At 42.2% G+C, this 14,952-nt stretch overlaps 3 protein-coding genes and 1 pseudogene across 4 annotated transcripts in view; 3 read left to right on the top strand and 1 right to left on the bottom strand.

Moving 5' to 3' along the window:
* The window catches only part of gigyf1b (GRB10 interacting GYF protein 1b), a 32,469-nt gene extending 29,514 nt beyond the window's left edge, over nucleotides 1-2,955 (bottom strand). For both annotated transcript variants that reach the window (XM_021591144.2, XM_036968285.1), the window contains exons 1-5: nucleotides 2,618-2,955; nucleotides 1,277-1,701; nucleotides 1,013-1,077; nucleotides 369-416; nucleotides 114-243 (exon numbers count right to left, since the gene is read on the bottom strand). In XM_021591144.2, coding sequence (XP_021446819.1) covers nucleotides 114-243; nucleotides 369-416; nucleotides 1,013-1,047 — 213 coding nt within the window. In that variant the 5' untranslated portion in view covers nucleotides 1,048-1,077; nucleotides 1,277-1,701; nucleotides 2,618-2,955. The remainder of the gene's footprint in view (nucleotides 1-113; nucleotides 244-368; nucleotides 417-1,012; nucleotides 1,078-1,276; nucleotides 1,702-2,617) is intronic.
* LOC110509403 lies at nucleotides 1,239-4,383 on the top strand (annotated as a pseudogene).
* A 2,943-nt stretch (nucleotides 4,384-7,326) lies between these two features.
* On the top strand, nucleotides 7,327-10,237 carry LOC110509924 (endonuclease domain-containing 1 protein-like). Its single transcript, XM_036967811.1, has 3 exons — nucleotides 7,327-7,494; nucleotides 8,218-8,540; nucleotides 8,788-10,237. Exons 2-3 carry the CDS (start codon nucleotides 8,235-8,237, stop codon nucleotides 9,394-9,396), a joined length of 915 nt encoding a protein of 304 aa, XP_036823706.1. The 5' UTR covers nucleotides 7,327-7,494; nucleotides 8,218-8,234; the 3' UTR covers nucleotides 9,397-10,237.
* A 767-nt stretch (nucleotides 10,238-11,004) lies between these two features.
* LOC110509372 (endonuclease domain-containing 1 protein-like) lies at nucleotides 11,005-12,722 on the top strand. Its single transcript, XM_036968010.1, has 2 exons — nucleotides 11,005-11,597; nucleotides 11,935-12,722. Exons 1-2 carry the CDS (start codon nucleotides 11,286-11,288, stop codon nucleotides 12,517-12,519), a joined length of 897 nt encoding a protein of 298 aa, XP_036823905.1. The 5' UTR covers nucleotides 11,005-11,285; the 3' UTR covers nucleotides 12,520-12,722.
* The last annotated feature ends 2,230 nt before the right edge of the window (nucleotides 12,723-14,952 follow it).

Here is a 14,952-nt window from a genome sequence, read left to right as displayed (position 1 = left end):
GAACACAGTTTGGTTTACTTCAAACTCACTAGTCATAACCGGCCAGACACCTTTAACACAAACAGCTGTATTGGAATCCTCATTAGAGTGAATCACTCATTACATAAGCTTACTTTGTCATCTTTGATATAAAGTGCTAGCATCTCCTCACGACCATAGCGGTAATCGGCCAGCTTGGACTTTGGCAATGCTGGAGAGGGAGGGGGGGACGTCACACTCCGCCCTCTGGATAGTGCACGGAGCCTGGGGAGAAGAAATCACCATCAGCACAATCCATGCATGCATAAATAACACTTCAAATGCAATCATTATTACTGACATAATAGTACTGGGCCATGTGTAAGACTATATCCATCTATTATCTTCACCTCAAGTTTAAGTTGGATATGCATCGCCCATTATCTTCCCCTAGACAACTAAGGGCAACAAGCAGGAGCAGAATAAAAACAGTACACAGTACAACGCCAATGATTATGTTTTAGTACAATTTTGAGATGAATTATTGGCAATGTAGCAAGAATTTATGTTTGCGGGTGCTCTTATTGAATGATTGGAGTAGGGATAAGGACAGGCCCAACTAAGAGTAAACACCTGCTGATTGAGTCATTTTGAAGAACAACTTGCGACATTCCATTATTTTAAGCTAGCTATATACAAGTTGAAGAATCATTAATAAACACAATGTGGTTCTCTTTTCTTTACATTCTAAAACTTAAATGACCAAGGTCATGCACTCACTCTGAAAACAAGCCAATGGGGAAAGAGAAAATGAAGGATAGAATGCAGTGTGCTGAGAATGGGCCAATGAGGAAACAGAATGGGGCACTGAGGGAGGAAGGAGAAAAGTGAAGGACATGGGGAGTAAGTGGGGACCCCTAAAATAGTGAAGATTTTCTTTCATTTACTGACATATAAGATTGTTTAATTTAAAAACAAGAGTTGGTTATGGGCCAGGAATGTAAGCAGGGAGCAAAGAAGAATTAATGAGTTAGAGAAGGAAGAGATGCGTCACCATTCTGGGCCGAAGTTAAGTGTTTCAGCAGTCATACTCCTCTCTTCAACTGGAGCTCAAGGCTTCTGTTGGCACAACAAGGACAACAGTCAAATCATGTCATGGCGCCACATAATCAACCAATCAAATGTCCTCTTTGGGAAGTAATGAATGAAATACTATCTCCTACCACACAGCTCAAACACTTGTACTCAATAACACAAATCCACATATAGAACACAACAATATGCCAGGGAAACGTTACAGAGTGAGTGGAGCTCTAACCTTGTCCAGAGGATTGAACCTGTTCGGTCCAGATACGACGAGGGGGTTAAAGGCTATTTGGTTCTTCTCTGTGCAGTGGTTTAGAGTGGGTGTACTTGGGCCAAACAAATCTGTTACACTGAGCAAATAGCTGCAAGGCTCTGGGAAAGGTGTTAGATGAGGTGACGGAGTGACCAAATGTGACAGCAAGCTCACCGATCAACAAATGAAAACAAAAACAAAATGTTTACAGACAAATAGCACCAGGAAATACAACATGGGAGTTGATCATAATAATTGACCATGAAGCAAAATTGTGAAGAACAGGAGATCACGGGGAGCGATATGTGTATCTTCTTCACATGCATTTATTATTCTCTCCACTTCTGTCTTCTTACTCCTGCTTGAGTATTTCCATCGGATCTATTGTTCCTCCTTGTAAACACCTGGGGAAATGAGACATTCAATTTAGTTTTCACATGCAAATAATATTTACCACACTAAAGTTGTTATAACTGACAAGTGTTTTCACTTTAGTTGTGCATTGACAGTTCGTATGTTTCGCCTATCTAAGCTGAAGGCCAGCTTAATTTCCGAGCTCTGTTCATAGCTCAACTATTCACAGCCGACTATGTAGCAACTAGTTAACTGTGCCAACTGAACAATAACGTTAGCTAGCTAAGTTCGTAACTACGTTACCTAGCTAACTTTGCAATTACATAACACGTCATAGCCAACTGGTTTCGATACAAAACATGTTACAATTAAGTTAAAATAGAAATTAGCAAATTTAAAATGCACTCAATGTAACTGTGGTGTTTTCGATTAACCACAAATGACAAACAATTCGTAGTTAGTATCTGCTGAAGTCAGCTTGGAACATTGAATTAGCTATTTGCACATTCGAACGAATCACTTCAGACAAATACGTGTTCATGAAGAAAAGTTGAGTTTCATTTGAAGTTGCGCAAGAACATTTACCTAATTGAACCAGTTTGCTAAAATGAACTACCGTATTTGCAGCCAGCTAACTAACCTAGATGAACAACGGAGGTAAATAGCTAACGTTAGATGAGTAACCATGAAAAGCAGTGAGCAGCCCTCTACCCGCTCCGACTCGCAACGCGCAGGATACATCTCAACTTTAGGCTGCTGCTTTGGCCTGCACTTCTGCTAGCTAAACGTAGCTAACATGGTTGCACATTGCGCGGATAATGTTACTAGCTTGCTAATTAACAAGCTAGTTAGCTAACCATCTTGACACAATCCATGAGAAATTAGCATTCTATTAATCGTAAGCAGTGCAATTTATTATATTGCAGTATAATGTTTGCCTAAATAATTGTGCCAATTTTTACTTACCCTTTGTTGAAAGCTGGTCGCACTAGCTAGCCAGCTAAGTTGCCAGCTAGCCAGCTACAACTTAGCTAGCTGGTAGCTGCAAATTTTGCGAAATTGGAATGTAGCTAACGTTAGTTAAGTCCTCTTTTTAACAACATATGCGTGTATTTCGCAATGACCTGTATATCTCCAGGTTTCTTCCTTGCAACTATATGTTGAATATTTGCTTGAACCACGTTTAATTATAATTTCAACTGACCAACGTTCGCTGCGAATATGTTCATAACTCGCTTTCTCGTCTTGTTTGTGTTTTAGAAAAATGGCCTCTCTCCTTGCATTATTTGACAGCTGTTTTTTTTTGTTTTTTTACCTCTATCGAGAATTCAGGCGAACTAGTTGTTGGTGCTTTACCGCCACCTCTCTGACTGGAGTGGGACAAACACGCCCCCCCCCCCCCCCCCCCCCCCCTCCCCCTCCTCACTCTCTCTTTGACACCTTATTATGTTGGGCCTGTATGCATTCCTACACAAAGGCCCTCGCTTCATATTCGTAGCCAAACCCACTGGCTCCAGGTCATCTATAAGTCTTTGCTAGGTAAATTTCAGAGACAAGCAAACTGACAGCTTCCACTGCACCTCTTCTTGAGCACTTTTCTCCTGGTTTCTTGCGTCCCTGAGCGAGCTCAGCCGCTGTCCTGGGTGCTAGTTGTGGTGATGGTGGAGGCAGAAGTACAGGAGAACTACTCACCTGAGTGTCGTGAGTGCATGTACATGGGCACAACACCACTGGGACTTAAGGATAAATGTCTGAAGAAGATTTGCCAACGCTACAACGGCAAGCCACCCTGTATGATACCCTTGGCCACATTCCCGTCTACTCAGCCTACACCTTTAAGCACTCTAACGGCACCAAAAAGGTTAATGTGCCCTAGATGTATGAGCCACAGGTATTTTTACAGACTCCTGTATCTAACAGGATCTCTGCAACCTTGCCTTGTGGTCGTGCCTACAGATTAATTAATCAGTTTCATTGGCTAAAGTAACAACTCTATGGCCTTTGTGCAAATAGAATGAATAGTGAGAAATATACTGTTGTGTTAAGAATGTGCATCCAAAGAGAGATTCCATGAGGTTCCACTGGCTGTGATTCCTTGAGTACAACTATTCTGCTTTCCTTACTAATCCTCAGCTCTCTATCAGCTCTAAACAGTGTCTGATTTTGGGGAGATGCAGCCCTTTCCTCAAGGCGACCTCCATCGCAGTTTTGAGGATGCTCAGGTGGTGCTGGAAGACTACTCCAACACTGTGAACTTTGAGCGTGGCCACCTGAACCCTGACGAGCACCAGTCTGACCCCAACGACAAGGCAGCCACTTAAACCTTGACCAACGTGGTGCCTCAGGTCCGGGAGTTCAACATCGGCCCCTGGAAGACCCACGAGCACACCATCCGCCACCGCCTCAACAACTACTGCCGCCGCACCGCCTTCGTGGTAACTGGTGTCACCACCTCCGGGAACATGATCAGTCGCCACAACATTGACCACGTGACTGTCCCCATCTACTTGTGTTCTACTTGTGTTCGGGCCTACTGCTGCATCGACTACGACCGCAACGCGCCCTTTGAGGAGCGCTCCAACGGACTCAATGAGAAAGAGAAGCCTGAGGTGGTGGAGATGTCTGTTCAGCAGCTGGATAACTTCCTCAAGAGTGTCACCTTTGTTGACAATACCTTTCAGATCTTCTATGATAACTGTGTGCCACCTGATAATGGCCTGCACATGCCTTGACACTATACTTAGAATTATGTGTTGTGTGATTTACTTGACCTGTAATGTAATGTAATGAAAAAGGAGGTAAATCTGATGTTGTCTTTCATAAATACTTGCGGTTCGCTTCCTCCATTTATTTTCTCTCAGAACACGTACAGTATATCATGATCTCTCGCCTCATATATCGAATGTATAGCCTCACTCACTCACTCACTCACTCACTCACTCACTCACACATTCTCCTTTGTCTCTGATACCAGTCTATACCATGGAAGTTCTTGTGTGCGTTATCTGTCTGTGGTTTTGTGCTAACCTACTTTTACCACTGCCTTGCCACTGAAACTCACCTGATGCTGAAGGCCATTTGTTCTCCACAAAGAGAGATTAGAGAGCAGGTTTTACATTTTACAGCATTTTAAGCGTAAGTGGAGAGAGGAAAGACTGAGATGACAAGACAAAAAAGAGGGTTGATGGCAGAATGCTTTGCACAGGAGGGTTCCACACAGCTCACTGTAATTGGTCCTCTCAGTAGATTGTAGTGTTCCATGAGAGTGGTCTTATGATAGGTGACAGCCAATTCAAGTCCTGTCATACTCTGATTAGACAATCCAAGGAATTGAATGAAAGGCAGCATTCAAGAATATGTGAAAATGTGATATACTGCCTAGAACGTGACGTAATCCTATAGTTTATAAAGTACCACAGTATGAGTCATAATACCCATAAAACTTAGCGGTCAAACACAGAAATTATTCCAATAACTTTTACATCATTAATGTTTTCCATATGGGATTTTCGAAACACTTAAAATAAGGGTGTGTTTCGTGTCGGTTTACCCTGGTGTGACATTTTGATAACAGTGTATATCCCTCTCGCACAAGATGATTTTTATCGATATATTTGTGTATATTTATCCCCCCAAATAGAAATGCTAATTAGCTGTTAATCTGGCTATCACACAGAATGACAAATGCTGTGATGATCTGGACTGCCGAATCCAGGCAAAGGTAATAATCTCTGGATTAACTAGCTAACTTCAGTAATGAATAATTGTCTAAATTTGTTTAAATTGATCATTTTGTATTTGTATTTGTATTTATTATGGATCCCCATTAGCCATACTCTAAATACTCTTCCTGGGGTCCGGTAAAATTAAGGCATTTATACCATTTTTAAAGCATTACAATACATTCATAACATATTTCACAACACACTAAATGTGAACTGTCTTCGGCAAGTTTGACATTTACACAATACCTGTTAGCATAGGTGTCAGCTAGAGATGACGTGCAGGAGTTTGCAGGGATTTGTAGTCCTGCATGATGTCTACTTTGATGCTAACTATAATTTTAGAATTTGAGAGCAAATAGAGCTGAATATCTTGATAAAAGATATCTTTGTCCGAGAGAGATTTACATGGTTAACAAAATGTCACACCAGGGAAAGTCAACATGAAACACAGGCCTTGATTGAAGTGGTTCTAAAATCCCCTATGGGAACAATTTTACGGGAAAAAAACGATTGGAACTATTTCAGCGTTTGACCGCTAGGTTTTATGTGTATTATGACATGTCCACCAGTGGCGGTCGGTGCTGTTTAAGATTTTATTTCATGAGGATGGCCTTATTTTTATTACAGCATATTGGATGACTGTAATTCATACTCGATTCACCCAGTTCAATGTCACATCGATAGGTTTAGGCTATTACATGATACTCAAATTTTCCCTATAGCCATCATTAGGTTGCTACAACCTAGCCTGTGAATGAAAGTTTACAATGTAGGTGCACAGGTCGAGAGAAATTTGAGTAATCAAGGTGAAATTTGAGTAATCAAAGTAATCAAGGTGACAGACAGTGAGCGTCACATTCAATACCACCTTTCACACTCTTGCCTGCATCTAGCTAATCTAGGTTTTAATCATTAGTTTAATAGTTGCAAACGAGGGTTTCTGTATATACATATTCAGACATGTTTATCCCCGTTTTGTTCCGTTTGCTTCCGTTTAGAACGTTTCTCAACAGAATCGGCGGAATAATACACCCCTGATCCCATGCAAACACAGTTCACTTTCATAGTAGCCACATACAAACAGCATGATCACTTTGATTGTTGTAGCTATATTTCCTTCTCGCATCTACACACTCTCCTCCTCTCAACTTTTCCCTTCGGTTGTGGACTTCAGTACATAACATATCAGCTGTCTGTGACCAGTTGAAAAAACCTTTCCAAGTGAAACCTTCATATCATATCTGCTAACTGCTACACACAGCCTATATAAATATAGCTAGCTCTCTCTCTCTTGCTTCTCCTTCATTTTTGAAGAAATTAATTTGTTCAAAACTGTTCAATTATTCTCTTTCTCTCTCTTTGAGTCAAATACTCACCACATTTTATGCACTGCAGTGTTAACTATCTGTAGCTTATGCTTTAATTACTAGATTCATACTCTGATCATTTGATTGGGTGCACAACATGTCAGTTCAGGCTGCAAGAGCTCTGATAGGTTCGAGGATGTCCTCCCGAAGTTGTCATAATACGGTGTAAGTCTATGGAAGCGGTGACAACCATGAGCCTCCTATCTTTTGCTTTGAAGTTCGATGTACCCAGAGGAGGATGGAAACTAGCTGTCCTCTGGCTACACCATGGTGCTACCCTACAGAGTGCTGTTGAGACTACTGTAGACCTTCATTGCAAAACAATGTGTTTCAATAAACTATTTGGTGGCGTGAATATATTGAGTATAGTTTTAACTTTTTGAATGTTTCACTATTGTTATGACATTCACTGAGGATGATCCTCCCCTTCTTTTTCTGAGGAGCCTCCACTGGTGTCCACTGTGGGGCTCTATAGCCTCCCCAGTGAGTGTACTACCTCCTCTGCTAAGACAACACTGAGCTCACTAAGCTGGGACTGAACAGGCTGCCACCAGGTGCTGAGGGTAGGCAACAACACATCTGCCACGCTGACCCTCAAAATGGGGGGCCCAAAATAGTCCCCTCGTGTACTCCCTGTTCACTCACAACTGCGTGGCCGCTCACAACTCCAATACCATCCATTAAGTTTGCAGTCGACACGACGGTGGTGGACCTGTTTACTGACGACGATGAGACAGCCTATAGGGAGGAGGTCAGTAACCTTTTGCTTTAACTCTTTTGACTCATCAAATAACCTATATGTACACATCTACCTCAATTACCTCATATCCCTGCACATATACTCGGTACTGGTACCCCGTGTACATAGCCAGGTTATCATTACTCATTGTATATTTATTTTTCTTTCTCTCTGCATTGTTGGGAAGGGCCCGTAAGTAAGCGTTTCACTGTTAGTCTACACCTGTTGTTTATGAAGCATGTGACAAATACAATTTTATTTGATTTGATTTAACAAGCTCTTTATGGCCTTTATGCTTGGTCAAGTCTTGCTGAGGCTGTTCCTCTTAAAGTTCCCCCTAAATTGCTAGATTGATGGTAGCAGTGGGGATAGTCACTCAGGCTGACATATTACTGTGTCCTTGTCTGCGTTGGGCTTTGTGCGTGGGTTGCTTCTCTGCTAGAGGTTAAAGTGACCTGGCCTCCTTGTATGTTAGGGTACTACTGCTATATTCTATTATTCCTTCACCACGTATGTTCTTATATTTTCAGCTGTAAAAGTTACAGTAAATTCACATAAGGCTTTGCTGATTGGACAATATGGAACAGACCAACGCCTATTCTTGTTATTCACTCACAACACAAATTGGTTGGATAGCAGATCCCTCTGTCACATTATTTTACTCACTTTGCATATCTGGTCTGTGGTGTTTAAATTCTAACTCTACACCTTGTCTTTCACTTCACTCTCCTGCAGTTGTTCTGGAAAGAGCCATGCAATTCTCTCCGGGCTGTTTGGTGTTGGTGTTCTCCCTTTTCCATAGTGCACCTAGAGCTCCGGCCACTGTGGTTGAGGACTTCAACCATGTAGAACGATGCAAGGATTCCTTATACATGGGAACCCCACCACGGGGAATCATTGATGCCAAACTGAAGAAGATCTGTCAGCGCTATGCAGACAAGCCACGCTTCGTGACCCTGTACGACCCTCAGAAACGAATCCCTGTCTACTCAGCCTACTCCTTCAAGAAGACAGAGGGAGACCGGCGCGTGGACTACCCCTGGATGTATGAGCCACAGGTCAGTCAAATGCATTTTTGCTGTTGTTGTGAGTCTACTCCTTAAATGTTATGTTATATGTGTTTTCTATCTGAAAATGATGGTAATGTTAAGTCCCTATTTTGCAGTGACAGGAGTTGAAATGTTATAGCTGTTAACTGATTTATCATAGCCCTTCATTGAACAGTGTATAGCTTCTTTCCCTTTGTTACTATGTAGTCTACAATCGTGTGGTTTATATGCTAATCCTTCTCCCCTCTCTCTCCAGCTGGCAGAGGTTGATGGCAATGGAAACATGCTACCCTTCCCTACCGGCTACCTGCACATGAAGTTTGAGGACAGCCAAGCAGTGCTGGATGACTACTCTGACGTAGTACTGTATGAACGTGGCCACCTGAACCCAGACCAGCACCAGTCTGACCCTCATGACCGAGCCTCCACTTACACCCTGACCAACGTGGTGCCAGAGATCAGAGAGTTCAACATTGGGCCGTGGCGTGAGCACGAGGAGCGTATCCGTGTCCGCCTCAACAACTACTGCCGTGGCACCGCCTTCATTGTCACAGGGGTGACCACTACAGGTCACATGATTCGCCGGAACAACCAGGACCGCGTGGCCATCCCTGAGGACGTGTGGACTGCCTACTGCTGCACTGACTACGACCGCAACGCCCCCCACGATGTCCGCATTCGCTTCCCCTCCCAGGCTGCCCTGGCCAAGAACGCCAAGGAGGGCAACACGGTCCACGAGATAACTGTTCAGGACTTGGAGAACTTCCTGAAGACCCGGATGGACGTGGACCAGAACCTGCAGCTCTTCTATGACAACTGCATCTCCCCCTCTCCCCTCCCTCTGTACCTCCACCACACCATCTAAACGCTCCCCAGCAGCTACCATACCCACCTACTCTGTGTGCTCTGTGTATCTCAAATGTGTATGCTCAGTGCGCTAGTAGTTTTTATAATGATTAAATATGATGTACACTGGCAGTTTGTTAAAAGTTTTGTACTTGTAACAGAACATTCATAGCATTTGGTCATGCTTTGGATATGCTTTTATTATCTAAGATCTGCTTTGCAAATGACTTCTGTTGTAGTGTAGGCTAATTGTCCTTCCAAATTAATTATGTTGTAGCGTAGGCTAATTGTCCTTCCAAATTAATTATGTTGTAGCGTAGGCTAATTGTCCTTCCAAATTAATTATGTTGTAGCGTAGGCTAATTGTCCTTCCAAATTAATTATGTTGTAGCGTAGGCTAATTGTCCTTCCAAATTAATTATGTTGTAGCGTAGGCTAATTGTCCTTCCAAATTAATTATGTTGTAGCGTAGGCTAATTGTCCTTCCAAATTAATTATGTTGTAGCGTAGGCTAATTGTCCTTCCAAATTAATTATGTTGTAGCGTAGGCTAATTGTCCTTCCAAATGAATTTTGTTGTAGTGTAGGGTAATTGTCCTTCCAAATGACTTCTGTTGTAGTGTAGGGTAATTGTCGCTCTATTTTCTGTATTTCTAGCACTCTTTTTAACTGCAATTGGCTTTGCGCTATCTGTCCCCTTATAAAACAGCTCAGTGGCATTCAAATACAATGGTGTAGTGTGTCAACCATTCATGGAAAGGTGTTATCTGCTCATAGTTGGAAAGTGGTTGTAAAATGGACTATACCATCAAAGGCTGTAAAGAGTGTATCTTCTTTGAATAAAACAAATGAGTTCTCTGACTTCCAGGTGTCATGTTTCACTGTTTCAACCAGTCACAATTATGTCTTCGGGTCACAATTTGGGTCACAATGATGAAAAACATATTGAACACATCTTTTCATACATGTTTTGGGTTTATGGTCCCCATTCTCCAATCATAGTAGCTTTAATGATGGTTATTACTGTGTTATTATGTATAACCTGATCAGGTTAGTGATAGTTAGCATTAGAGTACAGGAACATTATGCATCAGGTCGCATGTTTTCCTTTTACTCTATGAACTAATCCAAAACCACTGTTTCCAAAGAGAAGGTCCTGCACACTTTTAGGACAGTTTTTTTTCCTTACCATGTGACATGGCTCTAATTTATGCCTCATAATGAATTTACCTCTCAGATTATTCCGATTGACACGTTAAAAATCGTCCTCCAAAATGTGCCCATAGCTCAGACAGCCCAACCATCCGCTCAGAACATGTTGAGCTGTGTGGTCATTAAACTAAGTGTTTGTGCGCATGGGTGAATTTGAATGAATGGTGTCTGAGCGGATGCAGTATAGCCATTTTTACATGAACTTTCTCGTAAACTATAGCCGCTCACATCTTCTATTACTTTTATTACTTGTTCTTTTTTACTTTACTTGACTTTTATTGTTATTGATTAATGTACTGCATTGTTGAGGGAGCTAGCACATAATAATTTCAATGCACCTTTTATACCTGCTGTAAACTGTGTATTTGACTAATACAATTTGATTTAATTTGATGATGAAAAAGGCCTCTCCTTATTAGGCGCCTACAGTTCTCAGTGCTTTTGAGCATGTGACTCGTATAAGTTTCCCCACTGGATGTGGGAATGGTTAGAACTGGGAGCATCAGGCTTACAGGTGTGTCCGGCCAATCCTATAACATTGCTTTGCATGGGAAAGAGCCATTAATAAGTTTAGTGAAAGTAACGCTAACACTGACAGACTGCTAAATGCTGATGAGACTGACAGACTACAGAATCAGTAACAGAGGAGTGTGAAGGTATCAGAGCAGTATTAAATACAGGGATATTTCTTTAGAGCATGAGGTCTACTTGGCAGCAGTCTTGGTATGCTGTTCTGAGTATGTTCCTGTGGGTGCCCTGGGCCTGGTGTGGTGTGGTGGAGGACTTTGACCATGTGGAGCACTGTAAGGACTATATTTACATGGGCATACCACCACGGGGCTACCTGGCGGGCAGCAACCTGAAGAAGATCTGCCAGATCCTGGAGGACAACCCCCGATTCGTCACCCTCTATGACCCCCGCAGACACATGCCCCTCTACTCTGCATACACCTTCAAACGGTCTGACGGGGAGAAGAGCATGGACCAGCCCTGGATGTACGAACCGCAGGTGAGTTGAGGTCTGAGGACAGAGGGAAGGTAAGGGAAGTTAATCATTGTAACAACTGTGTTTTTTTCCCAGTGTGAAGATTCCCATGTCTGTAACTACAATTTCCGTCTCATATGAAGGAGACTATTATGGTACCTTAGATATGGACTTGAACGATATTCAAAAACTAAAGCTCACTGTCTTGATCAGAGAATGAGTGAGCCTTTGTTTTTCGCACACACCCTCTATCTTCCTTTAGTAATAGCATGAATTACCGCAATAAATATAGAGCTCTTTAATTTCACCTAATCACAAAAGTAGGTTATAATTTAAAGATAATCTCTCTCTCTCTTTCTAGCTGGCCTCCAGTAAATCCAGCAGTAATATGGAGGTCTACCCACAGTCGGCTCAGATGCACATGCGTCTCATGGACAGTCAGGCGGTGCTGGAGGACTTTACAGACGTGCCCCAGTATGTGCGTGGCCAACTGAACCCAGACCAGCACCAGTTGGAGCCCCTCGACAAGGCAGCCACCTACACCCTGTCCAACGTGGTGCCTCAGATCAGAGAGTTCAACACTGGCCCCTGGGCCCAGCATGAGGACCGTATCAGACGACGCCTCAACAACTACTGCCACGGCAATGCCTATGTCATCACGGGAGTTACCGCGGCCGGGAACATGATTCGGCGAGACAACCAGGACCGTGTGGGCATCCCAGAGTACATGTGGACGGCCTACTGCTGTCCAGACTACGACCACAATGCCCCCTACCTAGAGCGCTACCACTTTCCTGTGTTTGGGGCCTATGGTCTGAATAATAGGGTCAACAATGCTGTGGTGGAGGTGCCTATCAAGACCCTAGAGACGTTTCTGAAGGGACGGTTGGACGTGGACAAGAACTACCAGATCTTCTACAATGACTGTGTGCCTGATGACATGTAGCCATACTAGAAAACTTTTTGTCTACAGCTGTAATGGGGACGGACATAAAAGCAAGGTTTTAGTATTGTGGGATCAAATGGTACATGGTGTGGATGTATTTATTCATACGTACACTAGAGGGAGCTTCTGTCAAACTTCTACATTTACATTGTAGTTACTGGCCCAATGCTCATAACCACTAGGCTACCTGCCATCCACTACTTCTGTGGGTTTTTTTTTGTTTGGGGGGGGGGGGGGGGGGGTAAAAAAACTTGACCTGTATTTTGTCTACTTTGAAGCAACATTTTACTGTCAATAAATGCAGGTAGACTGACACAACTATGTAACTTCATTCACTTTAGGACCCGAACTAAGAATGTAGGTCAGTGGCCAGGAAGGGGTTTTAAATGCATCCCATTGGCAGCATTGACCGGACAAAAGGATTTTAGATGCTTCTCATTTTTTTAGTTGCTAAGTGGTTCGTATTTGGTTCCTCTGTCCTTATTGGCACATGCAATCTTTTTGCGTCTAAAAAAATCCCTAAAGCTATATGAATAGGTCTGTATTTTTTACAACTGCAGGTCACCCCCAAACATTAAATGGACATATGCTACACCTATAGACAATTTTCACTCCTAGATTAGGGGAGTGTGGTATGTTGAGCTTTTTTTTTTTACATTCAGCATCACTACATCAAGGGAAATATAGTATTATTTCTAACAAATATATCTGCATATATTTCAGGATGGGTATCCCTGGAAATAATCAGAATTCATGTAAACATAACAGTTTTGAAAACATACCATGCCCCCAAAAAGCATAGGGACAGGGTAAATTGAGCCACCTTGGGGTAAGTTGGTGATGGTGTCCTGGGACAGTGGGCAATGGTAGGTCAAAGTTTAATTCATGGAATGGGGGTGTGATGTATTGTATATCTTAAATGTATGCGTCACACCCTGGCAGGGAGAGGCTGTGACTAAAATGGCTCAATTATCAGACTACGCCAGTTTCTGTTTAATACAGGGAACACTTCAACCAGTGAAATGCTGCGTTCAAAACAACAAGAACTTGTTACTTGTAACTGGGAAATCTTTCCGACTTCAGTGCGTTCAAGACAACTGGGAACTCGAAGAAGAAAAAAAACAAGCTCCGACTGGGAAAATGTGTTTTTAACGGACATCCAACTCAAAATTCCAAGTCGGGAACTCGGGCCTCATTCTAGAGCTCTGACTTTCCGACCTGAAGATCACTGACATCCTGATTTTTTCAGGGTTCCCAGTTCTCTTGAAAGCACCATAAAACACACAGGTTTGGGATGACAGGCCACCTTTTGGATTGGATCATGAGCAATACAATGATCCAGGCAAAACTATATCAACAACACCATTTTATTACAAAGATCTTTCAGTCACAACATTCCAAACCAACTCGCCATATTCTGTTTCAACTTTGCCCTGATGATGATGCACACCCCTCTTGGAGCAAGAACTACAAAATAAAAAATGACAGCCGACAACCCTGAACGCAGGGCAAACTATTTTTTAGGATGGATGCCACTATGTGCTAGCTCCAACCAGAGCTCTGTAGTGCAGAACTTTGTAGTTTGGACGACAACTTGTATCTTGCACTCCAGCGTCACGGACGTACTTGACGCAAACACAGGTGCACCAAAGGTTAAAAAGGAGGCAGAGGGCGTGAACTGCAATGAAAGAGAGAGTAGTTTAGGGATCCTCCAATCACAGGAGGATCATACAAAAAATGTATTATATTAAGCGCCACAAATCTCAGCAATCAGCAATTATTAAGGTCAGTCATTGGTGAAAGCAAACATAGATCTGTGAAAATTCAGTTAAATAGGAAAGCTAAAGTCCACCCTATGTCACATGCCTACATTCAGATATAGATATCTCTGTTCAATATCACTTACCCTTTCAAAGGTAAAAGGTATCAAAGGTAAAAGTACAAATTATTTCAAATTCCTTACATTAAGCAAACCAAGATGGCACAATGTTCCAATTTTTTTTGTTGCCTTGGGCACACTCCAACATTTAGACATCATTTCAAATTAAGCATTTGTGTTTAGTGAGTCCACCAGATCAGAGGCAGTGGGGATGATCAGGGATGTTCTCTTGTTAAGAGTGTGAATTGGACCTTTTTCCTGACCTAAATGTAACTAGTACTTTGGGTGTCAGGGAAAATGTATGGAGGAAAAAGTATAAAAGTAAAAAGTTGTAAAAAATATATATCGTAAAGTAAAAGTACACATTCCTCACAAAAATACATATGTACTTTACACCATTGATGGTGTCCTAGAAACAAGGTGTGGCCCAACTAACCCTTTGGCTCAATTTACCTGTATATTTATAGACTCTATAGGCCTATCTGTGATAAATTATTTTCCACACAAATAAAACAATAGAGAAAATATATTTATGCACAATAATCAATTAGGCA

The sequence above is a fragment of the Oncorhynchus mykiss genome, chromosome Y (assembly GCF_013265735.2).
Source record: "Oncorhynchus mykiss isolate Arlee chromosome Y, USDA_OmykA_1.1, whole genome shotgun sequence".
NCBI lineage: Eukaryota > Metazoa > Chordata > Actinopteri > Salmoniformes > Salmonidae > Oncorhynchus > Oncorhynchus mykiss.
Note: the sequence above shows the minus strand (reverse complement) of the source record. Positions and strands in the feature narration are given on the sequence as shown.

Bases quoted from the DNA above. Each gene is read 5' to 3' on its own strand.
- LOC110509924 (XM_036967811.1), top strand. From the start codon at position 8,235: ATGCAATTCTCTCCGGGCTGTTTGGTGTTGGTGTTCTCCCTTTTCCAT. The intron at 8,541-8,787 runs GTCAGTCAAATG...CTCTCTCTCCAG, and splicing joins CCTGGATGTATGAGCCACAG to CTGGCAGAGGTTGATGGCAA.
- LOC110509372 (XM_036968010.1), top strand. From the start codon at position 11,286: ATGAGGTCTACTTGGCAGCAGTCTTGGTATGCTGTTCTGAGTATGTTC. The intron at 11,598-11,934 runs GTGAGTTGAGGT...CTCTCTTTCTAG, and splicing joins CCTGGATGTACGAACCGCAG to CTGGCCTCCAGTAAATCCAG.